A 16,401-nucleotide genomic window follows, 5' to 3' on the forward strand; every position below is an offset into this window, starting at 1 on the left:
CTTATCTTCCTCTGGGTTAGCTCTAATTGTTAGGAAGGTCTTCCTTACTTCAAGGATAAATTTGCCTCTTTCTAGCCATTGCTTTTAGTTCTCAAGTAAAACAAATCTAATTATTCCTCCATGGGACATCCTTTCAAATGTCCTTCCTATCCTCGAAGGCATCCATTTTCTGGGCAAAACATTCCCAGTTCTCTCAATGACTGTCACATGACGAGGACTCTAGTCCCTTCCCCATCTTGGTTGCCCTCCTCTGAACAGTCTGGATTATCAATGACTTTCCTAAAAAGTGCCCAGAAATGAATTCACTGGGACCCCTATCTCCTAGCCCTGGACACTGCCTCTTTTAATGTAATCTAATAAGAGCTAATATTTATCCTTTTCTTTATTCAAAGATATATTTTTTTCCAATTACATGTAATTTTCAACATGTTTTCCAAAATCGTAAGATGGAAATTGTCTCCCCCCTTCCTGTTCTTGGAGATAGTAAGCAAGTTTATCTGGGTTATACATGTAAATTGGCCATTGTTATAAAAGAATGCTTATATATAATAACATATAAATATATATGTATATAAATTAATGTGAAAAATAGTATACTTTGATCTGCATTCCAACTCCCACAGTTCCTTCTCTAGAGCTGGATGGCATTCTTTGTCATAAGTCCTACAGAATTGTCTCAGATCATTGTATCGAAGAGCTAACAATGGTGCTGTAAGGTTGGCAAAGAGGTTTATCAATATAATCTCTCAATTGATCTGCTTAACAACTCTCTGGGAAATACTAACTCTATTTTACAGATGAGGAAACTGAGGCACAGAGGCAGGTTAAATGGCTTGATCAGGGATACATAACTAATAAGTATCTGAGGATGGATTTAAATTCAGGTCTTTCTTGCTTTAAGATCAGTACTCTATCCACTACACCACACCTGTTGTCCCCAAGATTACATTAGCTTTCCTTGACTACATGCCTCATACTGACTGGGGAAGTCATGGATCCTTACTGGAGGCCTTTTATTTTTAAATTTTATTCATTTTTTATTCTGAATGTAACACTCAGCAAACAAAATGAACATTTCCATATATATTGTAGGAAAGATTATACACTGAAACTGTGAATCTCTAATATACACAGCTTGCTTTTAAGCCTATAATAAATTCAACACATAACTCTCAACACTGTTTTCTGCTTATTTGGTATTCCTTCTGGCTTTCTTTCTGTTTTCTTCTCATTTTAAAGGGAGGGGGAACCCTATTTCCAACTCACCTCTCCCTCTCACCTCCCTATATACCTCAGCCCCCACTGAAAAGAAAGAAAAAACCCTTATAACAAACTTGCATTTGCATACTCAAGCAAAACAAATTCTGAGATGGCTACATCCAAGAATATATGTCTCATTTTGCTGCCTGAGTCCATCCTCTTTCTATCGGGAGGTGGGTGATGTGCATTTTCATTGGGCCTTGGAATCTCGCTTGGTTATTACAATGATCAGAATCCTTAAGTCTTTCAAAGATGTCTGCCTTCACAATGTTATTACTGTAAAAATTCAACTCCATCAGTTCATCCAAGCGTTCCCAAGGTTCTCTGAAACTATCTCTTTCATCGTTGTAATGGCACGATAAAATATCATTTTATTTATATTCTTTATATTTATATTCCATTTTATTTATATACCATAATTTGTTCAGCCATTACCCAATTGATGGACACTCAGTTTTGAATTCTTTGCCACTACAAAAGCAGCTATTATACATATATTTGTGCCTAGGAGTCCTTGTTCTTTTTCTAAGATCTCTCTGGGGATAGAAGCCCAATAGTATAACTAGATCAAACAGTAAACACAGTTAGTGACTTTGGATATAGTTCCAAGTAGCATTCCAGAATGATTTTATGAATGCAAGCTCCATTCGCAATGCATTAACGTGCCAACATTTCTCATTTTCCTTTTTTGGTCATCTTTGCCAGTCTGATGGGTGGCTTTTTAGAGGTCTTCAAGCAAAGGATGTTTGATGATCACTTGTCTGTCTACTAAATCCTGAGATCTTTTTCATGTGAACAGTTTACTACCATTCCCATCTTGGATCTATAAAGCTGTTACCTCTCTATTATATTTCATGTTAGTGGATTCAGTCCAATATCGGAGCCCTTCAAGATCCTTTGGAATCTGTCTGACTCTTTAATTCAGGATCCAATGTATTAACTATTCCTCCTTGCCTTGTACAAACCAAGATGAGCATGGATGACATCTAGACCTTTCTCCAAGTTAATTGAATGTTTTATTTTGTCTGAAGATATAATTTCATTAGTGTAGCAAACTCCTGGAGAGGAATCTTCTTCTACCAATTCAGATAGGCAATTATTTTTTTTTAAACCCTTAACTTCTGTGTATTGGCTCCTAGGTGGAAGAGTGGTAACGGTGGGCAATGGGGGTCAAGTGACTTGCCCAGGGTCACACAGCTGGGAAGTGTCTGAGGCCGGATTTGAACCTAGGACCTCCCGTCTCTAGGCCTGACTCTCAATCCACTGAGCTACCCAGATGCCCCCAGATAGGCAATCATTTTGCTCTTTATAGTGTTAAAAATTGGCCCAGGGGCAAAAAGGATAAATGATTTGCTCAGGGTCATACAGCCAGGGTGACCTTCAACCCTGGTTTTCCAAACTCCCAGGCCAGTTGTTTATACAGTATTCCATTTAGTTCATTAATAAAAATGTTAACTAGCCCAAGCCATTCCCCCCTAAGTCATACATAGCAATGGATAGAATTGGTTCCTGGTGAAAATGTAATGGGGGCTGATGATGTGGTCCCCACACCTAGACGAGATTGATGAGGTTGTTTCTGGAAAAAACTTGATAACATGTAATAGAAATTCCTTAAGGCAGCTAGGTGGTTCAGCAGATAAAGAGCTGGCCTGGAGTCAAGAAGACCTGCGTTCAAATCCAGATTCAGACACTCTTATGTGCCTATGGACAAGTCACATAACCTCTATTTGCCCCAGTTTCCTCAACTGTAAAATGATAATGATTATAATAGCTCCCAGGGTTGTTGTGAGGCTCAAATGAGATATCTATAAAGAGCTTAGCATAGTGCTTGACACATAATAGGCACTACATAAATGCTTATTCCCTTCTCTCATCCTTAATTTGGAGCCTGTGCAAATGTTCTGTAATTAGTCCTGGACTGCTAATCATATGAGAGAGACAGACTTGATTGACTAGCCTAAAGGGCATTCAAAAGACATTAATAGCAAGGAAGTCTTCCTTCCTACCTGGCTGTGTTCGAGTGAGGAGACAGTGTTCAGGGGGAGAGAGGAGGTGAAGACTAAGCAGTCAGTGGGAAGAAAGGCTTCAGGCTTTTATCTCCTCACCAGGGCCGAGTGGCCTCTGAATGCATGGCCCTGCTATTGCTTCTCTCCCTGCTGTGCCTATTCTTTCCTGTTTTCAGGTGAGGGAATATTAGAGATGACTATGATATTGTGAGTTTCAAAAGATCAGAAGCATGAACCACTAGAAAGAAGTCTATGAGCTGGAGTCCATGATAGAATTTGCCAGAAGCCAGATGATGAAGAAGGGTGGGCCTTGCTTGACCCAGCCCAGCAGGAACAAAGGTGTGGATTCATCTGCCCATCATTTGGGAAGTGAATTTGATGAGGCAAATACCATATAAAATTGTGTTAAGCCTGAGCCCACTCTCCCCCAGGGCTTACAAAGTTTTTGGGGAAATATTTATAATTTAGGTTCTTGCTATATCTTCCCAGGAAATATCCCTTTGTAAAAGCTAATTGATGTTAATTAGTTAAATGGAACTGGGGCACTAATTGCTGACAGTAAACAGTGGGGAGAACATGCTAGAATGAGAGCTTGAGCTGGCAACATTAGAGGAAGATACACACCAGCTCCTCAAAGGTGTCTCTAGAACTTAGGAGGCAGAGGTAGGCCATTCTGGAAGAGTGAGTTCAGAATAATGGAAATACTGAAAAGCAAAAAAAGAATCAAAAAAGAGTCCTTAGAGAAAGGAAGTGCACTCTAGAAGTTTTGTCTTTGTCTTACAAAAGGGAGAGAGAGCACTGAAAACCCAAGAGTATTCCTTGCCTTTTCTTTGAAACAGGTTTTCAGAGCTAATGAAAGCCATGAAGAATGACTAGAAAGGATGGAGGGGGGAAAATATACCATCTAGTCCTTTTCTTTAGTAAGCAGAGAGAAGCTGGGGAAAATGGATTGACGAGGGTCCTCTACCATCCTGAGGACTGTACGTGACTGGGGCTTTACATATATCCTTGGGCCTGCTCTTAAGTGGCTGCCTTCCATTCATCAAAATGCAGGGCTGAGTCAGAGATCTTCTCCAGGCCTTGCTTTGATCAAGAATCCCCCAAAATGATCTACATGACCCTTTCACTAATTGTTTATGATGCTTGGAGCCTCCCTTTGACCTGCTTTATTTCTGCTACTGCTAAATGTCAATTCTGACTCCCCCTGGTTCCTTGCTGCCTTGTTGTGTCACTACAGAACCTGGACATGCCTCTGCTTACCTCTGTCCCCTTTCAGACTATGAGAAACTTAGTGTTGTTGTTAATAATATGTTTTATATAGGCTTTAAGATGACCCAGTGTTCTTACAGCAACCCCACGAAGTGGGTAGCTTTCAGGAACTCTCACTCATTATTCCTAGGTCTGCCTTCTGGAACCAAGTGGAACAAATAACAATAGTGAATAATAGCTAATGTATAGGTTTACAAAGCTCTTTACATATGTTAACTCATTTGATTCTCCCAGCAACTATGTGAAGTAGGTGCTATGAAGGGATGATTGAATAAATGAAAAAAAAACATTTATTAAACATTTAAAATGTGCAAAAAGCACCATAAATACAAATAGAAAAGCAGGGCCATCCCTGCTATCAAGGGTTGAAATTCTATTGGAAGATACAAGCTACTAGCTGAAAGTCAGGTGAAAAGGACCAGACCATAATGCCTCTTTAATATAATTAATTTCCACTGATAAAATAATGTCAGTTTCTAATATTGAACTATTTGATAGTACAAAGGGTTTTAGTGACAAGAATTTTCTTTTCTGGGTCTTGGTTGGTGTGTGTTGGCTGTAAACACCTCCAGGAATAGTTACCAGTTTGAATCACCTTTGGGGCTCCTTCCTACGATGATGGCTGATGGCTTGGGGCGGGAAGCATTGCTGTTCACTTTGGCTTTGTGGTCTTGAGCTATCTCCTTAAGGGTCTGTGTTTTGACTAGCCTGGCCCCTTCTTCACAGGAGTTGCTTCCCTAGATGATGGCTGTGGAAACTGGTCTTGAAGAAGGACTGAATGAGAATGGGAAAAACAGAGGAGAAAATCTAGTGGAAAACTCAATGCTATAAACTTCTCGCTGGCCCAGGCCAGGTAGAAGAGGATATTAACAATCTGCCTAGAAAATAAGTCCTGTATGATCTGAGAATAATTAGGTACCAAAGTATGGTGTTGGTCAAAGGAATTTGTTAATTGTTTTGATTAGTTTTTTGATTGATTCTCTAAGTATACCATCATGTCATCTGTAAAGAATGATAATTTTATTTCCTCATTGCCTATTCTAATTCCTTAAATTTCTTTTTCTTCTCTTACTGCTATAGCTAGCATTTCTAGTATAGTACTGATTAGTAGTACTGATAATGGGCATCCTTGCTTCACCCCTGATTTTATTGGGAGGGCTTCTAGCTTTTCCCCATTACAGACAATCCTTGCTAATGGTTTTAGGTAGATGCTATTTATCATTTTAATTAAAGCTCCATTTATTCCAGTTTCTGCTAGTGTTTTCAATAAGAATGAGTTTTGTATTTTGTCAAAGGTTTTTTCTGTATCTATGGAGATACTGAGATATTTTTAACAGTCTATTATTGCCATCATTCCAAAATTTGGCAGGAAAGCCCAGAAAAAACACAAACCTCTGTAATGCTAATGAGAACCTTTTGGGTCTAAAATGTCACCAAGAATCTAGATCATTCTGGTGTAAGGGTAGAGTAAACTGAAGAATTACAAATATAAAAAACCATTCAGAGGCTACTACGTTTCATGCGAAATGCTCCCTCTCACAGGCCATTCAAGGTTATCACGCCCCCTAGGAAAAACTTTACCACCTCTGGATGAACCTCCCTCCTCTGCCATGAGACTGTAATAGCCGTAAAAGGAATGTCTTTATATGTTCCATCCATTGCAATGTGGAGGCAAGGACTACAATAGTGAAAATCAGTTCAGATGTCTCATCCATTACATTTTTATAAATGTGGAGGTGGGGAATATAATAGTGCTTCAGCACTTCATTTCAGCTACTAAATGGAATCTTTACCTCTTGTTACAAACAACTCAAAGGCAAGTAAATGATTAATCAGAGGTAGTGGTGCTACTAGATATCTAAAAATCATTTCTGAAGGTCCTTTAAGATTAATTTTAAATTTTAGGTCATTAAATTCTCCAACAGTTGTAAGCAGTTTGATGGAGTCCATTCATCATCTATGTGTCAATTAACAAAGGCCAAAAGGCACAAAAAGCGATTGAGGCAACATGTGACCTTGATGGATTTGGTTACAAACTCAGCATCCATAAGGACTTGTGGATAAAGAGGGGTACACTAGAGTTAGGGGTGATCTCCTTCCCTTGCCGAGTATAGGATAGTTTGAATTCAAGGATGTCCTACTTGCCTATTGGGGAAACTAAACCTACAAAGTCTTTACACTAAAACCCAAAAGCCACCCTGGCTCCCAGAGCCCCAGGAAAACAGGCAGGAAAAACAGGGAAATAATATGGAGAAGGTCAGAGAGAGGTCCAGAGAAATTAGTCAGGTACAAATTATTCAAAGACAAGGCACAGGCCAAAGCAAACCGAAAGCCAAAATAGAGCTCTGGTTGATCCTTCTGCTCTGTTCAAGTGTCAGGGACCAACTGAACTTTCTCTTAACAGCCAGAAGTTTTCAGTTGCCCCCCCCCAACCCCCCCGCAAGAGCAAAAACCTCTCTTGTATCTTTTGCATTACAGGACCTATGGTTTTGCCATGGAAAAGGGTTTGTGCAAGTTGTTTATGGTCTTTTACAATGGTATTTTATCCAGTCCAGTCATACGGGGAGGTACAAATAAAGATAGTAGGATGGTGCAAATAAAAACAGTGTAACAATATATTGATAATAGCCAAAACACGGTAACTTAAGTGTAACAGAATAGATTAGATTAGATCAACATGGGAACTTAACAAACAAAATTAAATATTAAAATAAACAATCAGCAAATACAATATATGTGACAGGATACAGGCACTGAACTGAAGAGTCTTTTTTTTCCCCCAATTCTGATGGCTGTGCTACAGAGACTTATTCACTATTTGGAGGGGAACAAAACTGAAAGAGTTAACAATGGAGTCTGAAAAGGCTTAAAAGGTTCCTTCCCATCCCAATTATTATCATCCATCTAGATTCCTTTGGTCACACCTCTGGGGTTCCTCATATCTGCACTGGGCCTAGTGTGGACTAATCCCATATTGGATGTGTTGCAGAGACTGGGCAGGTCAAAATGGCAAGGGGGTGTAGAGAGATGAAGCTCCCCCCTTGAATCTCAGGATTACTCAAGCTAATCACAAGGGCCAGTGCACCAAGGAACAGTAGTAAGAGAAGATACCCCACGCCGTGTGAGCTCTGTAATACTCTCCCAGAATGGGAGCTGTTTGAGATAGGCAGGAAACTGGGTCATGATTGCAATTCTACTTATTAAATTGGTTGCAAATCTACTTCCTGTTTGGAAGAGTAACCTTCCTTCTCCCCACCCCAGGGGTAAAAAACGTCAGGGAGCTGCTTGCTTCTCCTGCCACATTGACAGGGAGTTAAGAGGATAGAAGCGTCTCCTCAGGGGGAAAAAAAAAACAAACAAAAACCCTTTAGGAGGCTAATTGCTGACTAAAAGAAACACCATTTCTTTGATTTCAGGTGTTAGCAATGCAAGGGAAAGAAAGTTAATATTTTACCAGCAACAGCAACAGCAGGAGGAAGAGGAGCAGAGGCTGCAATGATGGATGGGACCACCCAGGCAGTAAGCAAGGGAGGCAGCAGCGGGAAGCAAGGCATATAGGAGGAGACGCCACTACTCCCCAGAGGGGAAAAGCTAAAAATCCATGGCAGGAGAAACACGGTTTCCTTTCAAACTAATTTACTCAGAGAGAATTAAGGATTCTAAACCCCACTTCTGGTCACCATAATTGGTAGGACTTAAATTAATTTCCAGTAACTCTAAGTATTCATTTTATAAAGTTTATTAATAATCACTCGAAGTAGAAGGAATAAAAAGGAAACAGAAGTTAAAAAATTATTTAACAAAATTAAGACCACGTGATTAAGTTCTCCTTACATGTTTAAAAAGTCTGCTCCACCAAAATCCCGACAGGAAGACAGGAGTGCAAGAGGTGGTGTTACATCAAATGTACATCCTCCCTACATCAGCATGTAATGTGAGGAGAGTGGGGTGCTGGGAATTGTAGTTTTTAGGGTAATAGATTCTAATTACACACAGCTAAGACAGGAAGTAAGGGTTTTAAGGGTGGGGAAGAATAGAGAACTGGAAATTGAGAGAATGTCCTTCAGTTGGGGAATGGTTGAATAAGTTGGGGCACATGATTGCTGTGGAATACTACTACACTGTAAGAAATGTTGAACAGGCTGATTTTATTTCTTTTTCTTTTTTAAAATTAATTAATTAAATTTATTTTAAAATATTTTTCCATGTCTACATGATTGATTTTCTTTCCCTCCCCTCTTCCCTCCCCCCTCCTAGAGCCAACAAGCAGTTCCACTGGGTTGTACAAATGTTATCACTTAATACCTATTTTCATATTATTCATTTTTGCTAGAGAGATCTTTTAAAGCCTAAATTCCAAATCACATACCCATATATACACGGGATAAGTGATGTCATATATTTGAACAGGCTGATTTGAGAAAAACATGGAAAGACTGGCATGAAATAATGCTAAGTGAAATAAGGAGAACCAAGAGAACACTGAATACAGTCACAGCAATATGGTATGAATAGTAATCATGAATGACTAAGCTATTCCCAGTAATATGAATATTCAGATTAACTATGAAGGACTTAAGAGAAGAAAATGCTATCCACTTGCAGAGAAAAAAACCATCATGTAGAAGTATGTGTTGTATGGTTGCGCATACACACACACACACACACACATCAAATATTGGCCTTTTCTAATTCAGGATTGGGAGGGAGGGAAACAACTCAGAACTCAAAATGTAACCAAAACAAATAATTTAGAAAAAGAATAGAGATAAGAAAGGAAAGATAAATAGAAGAGGGCTGTCACATGTCACTGTCAACATGTTCTTAGTGATGACCTCACTGACTTTTGGCATTCCTTCCTGAGCTGGCTCACAGCCTGGCAGCACTGATCCTGTGGCCTTTGACCCTCCTGTTCATCCCTGGGTGAGGAGAGGGAGAAGATGATTTGGGTAACGGGGAGGACTCATGGTAGGGGGCATCATCATGGTGGTAGATTTTGCCCCTGGAGCTGAGGTAGGGAAGGGCAGAGGGCAGGAAGCTTTGCTGCTGAGTAGGACACCAAGTGCCATAATGGTGTTGACTATTGGGAAGGTAGCCTTTTTAGCTTTTAAGGGATTGATAAAGGAGGTAGTGAAAGCATTAGCCTTAGAGTTCAGTTTGCATGAACATTTCCCAGGTCCTATTCATGACCTTCACCTGGCCTCAAGCTCCCTAACAATATACAATCAACTCTGGGGATAGGGAGCAAATTAAAAAAAAAAAAAAAAAGGATTAGAGAGCTCAAGGGTCCCTAATCCCAAACTTTGTCTTTAGGATTTAAGATCATCACTGATCTTCCAGGGGACCCATAAGTGGCTTTGAGGGACTTTTCAAGGTGATTTGTGGTAGGGGTGGGGGGAACATAATCTATAAGAGGAAGTGAGTGGGCATATCAGTAAACAATCCAGGAGCAAGATGTCAGGGGATGAGGAGTTCTATCTGTTCAAAAACATCTCCTCAGTGGGACCTTGGGATGGCCCTCAGTATCACATTGCTCCTGCCTGGGCCTTCCACTTCCAGACAATTTTCATGGGCTTTGTCTTCTGTGCAGGGACACCACTCAATGCTGTGGTGCTTGTTGCTACACTTCGCTATAAGAAACTGCGTCAGCCTCTCAACTACATCTTGGTTAATGTTTCCTTCAGTGGTTTCATCTTCTGTATCTTCGCTGTCTTCACTGTCTTCATCTCTAGCTCCCAAGGCTACTTCATCTTTGGCTGCCATGTTTGTGCTATGGAGGCCTTCCTGGGCTCTGTGGCAGGTACGGGCAAGGCAAAGGAGATCAGAAAGCCCAAATATTGGGCTCTCCAAGAATCAGGCTGTTGGGCTTGGAGCACACTATCATAGAAGTATTTTGGGAAGGAGAATATTGGGGATATTTTGAGTTTGAGAATTAATGAAATGTAGGATAAGGAAGAAAGGCAGGAGTCTATCCTGGTTCTGACCCAAATGGGATATCAATGTTCCATCCCTTACATTTATTCTTTTCTCATTCCATCTGTGTCTTCCCCCAGAGGTTGTGGTTGTTCCTCCATTTCCTGATTTGGCTTTCCCTAGACCAAGGGTTCTTTCCCTGAGGGGTCTGTGAACTTGTATGGGAAACAGTTACATCTTTATTTCAGTATAATTGAGTTCCTTTCTAATCGTATGTGTTTTGCTTTATGCATTTAAAAACATTTAGAGGTGTCCATAGGTTCACCAGGGCCTGCAACATACCCAAAAAGGTTTAGAACCTCTGCTCTAGATTAACCATCCATCATTTTTTCCATAGTGCCCTTCCATGGCCCACATACTCTGTGCCTGTGCTTTATTCAGCTTGAACTCACGTTTGGCTTTCAGGTTTGGTGACTGGCTGGTCACTGGCCTTCCTTGCCTTCGAGCGCTTCATTGTCATCTGTAAGCCTTTTGGAAACTTTCGATTCAATTCCAAGCACGCGATGATGGTGGTCTTGGCTACGTGGGTCATTGGCATTGGTGTTTCCATCCCACCTTTCTTTGGTTGGAGCCGGTGAGAGGAAATGGGATTGGGATTGAACTTGGGACCCTAATGATAGGGGTCAGAGACCTGCAAAAGGAGCTGAGATATGGTCTCCTCTCACCAGGATTTTCGTCCCCTATAATTTAAAGTTTAAAAGCTAGGGCCATGGAGAGCGGGTAAGGTGGTTGAGATGAGAGAAATGGATATTGAGAATTGCGATCCATGAAACTAATCTATATTATGACTGCTACAGCTATCAATGATGACGAAAACTCTTTCTTGCCCTGAGTCTCTGTATAGTCAGGATCACAGGATTAGGAACCAGATCTAGAAATCCAGACTTCCTGAAATACCTAAGAATTAACTTTTTTAAAAATTCAATTTTATTTCTAGTTCCACATTTTCTTCCTCCCTTCTTCTCCCTCGCCCATAGAGACAGTAAGAAAAACAAAATCCATTACAAATTTGTATAGCAAATATGTAAAACAAATCCCCCACATTAGCCATGCTGAGCTTTCCTGGAACTGTCTTCCCCATCCATATGATGAGCTCCCCTTTCCCATCGCAGGTTCATTCCTGAGGGTCTACAGTGCTCGTGTGGCCCTGACTGGTACACAGTCGGCACAAAATACCGCAGCGAATACTATACCTGGTTTCTCTTCATTTTCTGTTTCATCGTGCCCCTGTTCCTCATCTGCTTCTCCTACTCCCAGCTGCTGGGGACCCTCAGAGCTGTGAGTACCTTGCTTGACTTGGAGATCAATTAGGGAGGGAGTGTGGCCAGGGCAAGGAGTGCTTTCTGACACAACTGTAAACCCATGCAACAGAGACGAGTTCAAAAGGGGCGCCAGGGATTTCCCATGAAGTATGCACAGTGAGGCAGGAGCTGGGAGACTGGGGGGGTGGGAGGGTGAGAGATCATAAGCCAGGTGTGAGGAACAATCCAAAGTGCCAGGCTGGTATCCTGACAGAGAAGACAGCAGAGATCCCCAGCAGGTACTTCCTCCCTCCCAGAACCAATGTCAAAGGTGGTGGTGGTGGGGGGGGGGAGGGCACAGAGAAGTCAAGGCAGACTCTGGAGTGAAAGCCCGTAAGAGTGACAAGGCCCAGGAGGAGAGACTTTGGGCTCACCTCTTCTGTTTTCACCCAGGTTGCAGCCCAGCAACAAGAGTCAGCCACAACACAGAAGGCAGAGCGGGAGGTGAGCCGCATGGTGGTGATGATGGTGGGCTCTTTCTGTCTTTGCTATGTGCCCTACGCAGCCCTGGCCATGTACATGGTCAACAATCGGAACCACGGACTGGACCTACGGCTAGTCACTATCCCTGCCTTCTTCTCGAAGAGCGCTTGTGTCTACAACCCCATCATCTATTGCTTCATGAACAAGCAGGTGAGTCTCAGCCTTTACTCCAGGCCTTTTCTCAGCAACATTAGAGCTTCGATCCACCGGTGTGCCCGTAGGATTAAGCCACAGAAATCCTTAGTGGCTAGCTACAGGGAGGGTGGAGGTAGTTGTGGTTTAGCTTGAAGGAGAGTATGTATAAGGGATAGCACAAGAGAAGTTGTGAACAGGTTAACTTTGTGAAGAACATGGACATGTTCTCCATATTCTTAGAAAGATTTAAAGTCTTATTCCAGGGAAAGTCCTCTTTAAAGGTTCTAAAAAAACTAGGAGCTCCCCCAAACTTTGTGGTCTTCTCCAATTCTTCTAGTCCTCCCACCTCCCCAATGTGATTCTTCCTCCTAGCCCCAAGGACAGACAGATGAACAATAGCTCTCTTCTAGATTATCTAGGAATCTCTTAAGTTCTTATGAAGGAAACTTTGTCAGGTTATTTGAAGAAATCAGGCAGCTCCTACTTAGCATTATGTATGCCCCATAGGGGCCCCTAATTCCCTTTTGGCTTAAGACTTCTCCAAGCCTTCTGATGAGCAGGCCGGAGTCTTGAACAGAAGTTTGTATTAGACAAACATACTGGAATACTGACAAATAACCTGTTCAGTCTGGCTGTTCAGTATTCTAGGATACCCTTCTGCCCCTTCCTACAAAGGTCGATTCATTTCCACTTCAATACTAAAGGAGGATGGATGAGGACAACCTGTATTCCAGCAGGCGGAAGTTTGACCTAAAAGTCAACTCCAAAGCGTTTGCCCTGGGAGGCCGGTGCCATTCTAGAACTAGCTTCGGATTTGGGCAGTCCCAAGTGATCTGGCTTTTGAGGCTGAGAATCTCATTCTCAAGTCTAGACCAAATGTTCTTGCCTTGGGATCTACAAACGCACCATTTTGAAACTTTTCAGCATGTTTTTCCTATGTCAACCTATGTATCTTTTCTGCTTTTAGCAACCTGTTTCTGAGGACCTCTGGTTTAGATTAGAGCAGCCATTTGAACTGGGGAGATGAAGGGTTTCCCTTTTCAGTACTGACTACATAACCTACTAGAATTCTTGATTGTCTCCTACATAGAAGATTAGTTTCAGTTCTGCCCTATCCCTCTAGTTCCACGCCTGCATCATGGAAATGGTATGTAGAAAGCCGATGACGGATGACTCCGATGTATCCAGCTCTCAGAAAACTGAAGTCTCCGCTGTTTCCTCCAGCCAAGTTGGCCCTAGTTAAGGGGTACTGTAGTGGCCCCTCAACCTGAGAAGCCTGCCTGGGTACAAGTTTTTAATTCCTTTGTCTCTTTTTGTTAAAGACCATTCCTACAAGGTGATGGCCCCATTTGGGGAAGATTGCAGTAGGTGTTCAGTATCATTTTTCTTCCAAGCCTCTCTCCCCTCTTCTTAATGAGGGGCAATTGCTATAGCTCTTCCTGACTAGGTGTCCTGCCTCCCCTTAGGCAAGTTACATGGTCACAAACTGTACTGGTGTAGCTTCTATTTTAACTTTCCCCATGGACCTCTGAATTACTTTTCACATGACTTGTGGAATTATAGTCTCAATACTTCAAGTTTCTCTATCAAGTTTATTCTGGGGGCAGCTAGGTGGTTCAGTGGCTAGAGAGCCAGGCCTAGAGATGGGAGGTCCTGATACACTTCCTAGATGTGTGACCCTGGGCAATTCACTTAGCCCCTATTTCCTAGCTCTTACAGTTCTTTGCCTTGAAACACAGTACTGATTCCAAGATGGAAGGTAAAGGTTTTAAAAAAACCTCTCCCTTCTGCCTTTACAAGGCTTGAAAATAAGGGCAGAAATAGCACAGCAGGCACAGGATGGTGTCCTGCAAGAACCTGCTCTTCACACTGCCTCCTGGTTGCCTGGGCTTCAGTAGCTTTTAATTATCAGAAAACCTGAGCCAGCATGAGCTGCTTCAAGAACCGTCTTTGTTCTTTTGCTGAGGCCTGGATGTTGTATGTCACACTTGGCATTTTATTTACGTTAACAAACTTTAACCCTTTGAATCTAAATGGCAGACTAAGCCTGTACGTGAAGCAAGATAGGATAGAATAACTTGACTAAATGTCTGATCTATAGGAATATCTCTAGAGCTCTGAAAAATGTAGGAATCATGAAATGAGCCAATTAGTACAAATGTAGGATGTGCCTCCCTTGATGACTTGTGTTTTGGCACCAGGAAATAAGTAAGCACTCCTGTTACAACAGAGTGCAGCTGGATCTCATTTTAGCAGCATAGTGCTGGAGAAAAAAGGAAAAGTCAGCAATATTAGTTGCAGCTGCAGTGAGAGAAAAAACTGCTTACAAGGTTCAGGAAGGATGCTGTTGAGCATCCGAGCAGACATCTTCAACTTGTTTGCTGTCTCCCCTCTTGTGACACTTTCAAACCCGCTTCCCTTGGCCCCTTCTTTATAGAGCAATGATTCAGGGTTACAGAGTTACATCCCCACAGTCTGACAAGGATACACATACACAGACACAATGAATGTAAACAGTTTTATTGAGAAACAGATAGGAACCTGTTTGCATTACAGAATATAAAACTTGGTTTACACTCCATAAAAAAACAAAACACCCAAATCAAGAAGAGAACCAGCATTCACAGGATACACGCTGTGGGGGTGTGGCCTGTTTGTTCATCAGCTTCATGCTTTCCTGGAACCAAAAATAACCCAGGGGCTTCACGAGGGATCAAAGTAAAATGCGCACTGCTGAGCACCCAGCATGCAGAAATTGCTGCTGCTGTTGTATGCTAAGATTCACTCTTTGGGTGGGTGATTTTAAAATTTGATCTGGGCTCTGTGCAGGTAGCCTGCTGTGCGAACCCTCCCCATTTAACTCATGACTGAACTGCATTAAGTAAGCGGAGGCTGGGGTATGGACCATGAGGCGTCTTCAGCCAGTTTGGCACCAAAACTGGGAGTCTAGTAGGGCAGAGGATTTCAAATCAGGGGCTAAACCTAATGGAGAAGAGCCGCCCACACTAACCAGTCTTTCTCAACATGGCTATCAGAAGATCAAAGTCCTGATCTTGTTTGGAGTATTCACCCCATTCCACCTGATGCTATCAAGTTATATCAAAGGTGTGTTATCTATAAAGATATACATGAAGTAATAAAGGATATATATACACATGTCTTAGTGACCCCAAAATTGCTCACTTGGAACACAAAATGTGTTTTCAGAAGAGGTTCCCCCTATAATTAAGGTCCCTCAGAATATATAGTTAGTGTTGTATGAAGTAGGGAGGAGAGGAGGGGAGTCTGAGGAGTTGAAAAAGAGCCATTTCTTGGACCATATTTAACTGGAAGATATAAAGCCTTTTCCAAATTCCCATTCTCCTCTAAGAAGGGTTGGCAGCCTGCTTAGCGCCATGTAAAATTTTATTTTGGGGGCAGGTGTGGGCAATGGCACTCAAACCATAGGGCCCCTGCCAGGAAAGCCATCTAATGGGGGTATTCCCATCTTCTCGAGACCTGAGCCATGAAGCTCCCTAGCTGACAGTGACTGAGGCCTGGGCAATTTTCATTCAGGAGAAAGTGAGAATAAGTGGTTTGTTTGCATTTTGAGGTATGAGGATCCCTGGTAAATTTGGCAGCATGTGGTTTTAGGAAACCAGCCCACAAGAATATGAAGAACAATGCGACTACAATTTCTGCTAATACTGAAAGATGGAAATAAAAATATCCTCTCCTAGCTCGAGGTGTTTCAAACCTCAGCAGCTTTCATGTGTGGCATATTTACTAGTCTGCTCCAAATTCTGTCCCATTTGAGCACGTTTTACCTTGAGGTTTCAGAAGAGAAACGCCTTCACTGATCATTTCTCTTGACAGGTAAAGGCACTTCAATGACATGATTGGAAAGGAGTAAATTGTAACTGTTTGAAGCAGGAATCCAGGGCTGCCAGGCTGGTTTGGAGAGCATAGGGCAGGGGGGGTCTGTTGCCTGCCTA

General features: G+C 41.9%; 1 protein-coding gene across 1 annotated transcript; it reads left to right on the forward strand.

Moving 5' to 3' along the window:
* The first annotated feature begins 9,989 nt into the window (after positions 1-9,989).
* Positions 9,990-13,670, forward strand: OPN1SW (opsin 1, short wave sensitive). The gene is made up of 5 exons (XM_044678607.1): positions 9,990-10,335; positions 10,914-11,082; positions 11,621-11,786; positions 12,203-12,442; positions 13,551-13,670. Exons 1-5 carry the CDS (start codon positions 9,990-9,992, stop codon positions 13,668-13,670), a joined length of 1,041 nt encoding a protein of 346 aa, XP_044534542.1.
* The last annotated feature ends 2,731 nt before the right edge of the window (positions 13,671-16,401 follow it).

The sequence above is a fragment of the Gracilinanus agilis genome, chromosome 5 (genome assembly GCF_016433145.1).
Source record: "Gracilinanus agilis isolate LMUSP501 chromosome 5, AgileGrace, whole genome shotgun sequence".
NCBI classification, from domain to species: Eukaryota; Metazoa; Chordata; class Mammalia; order Didelphimorphia; family Didelphidae; genus Gracilinanus; species Gracilinanus agilis.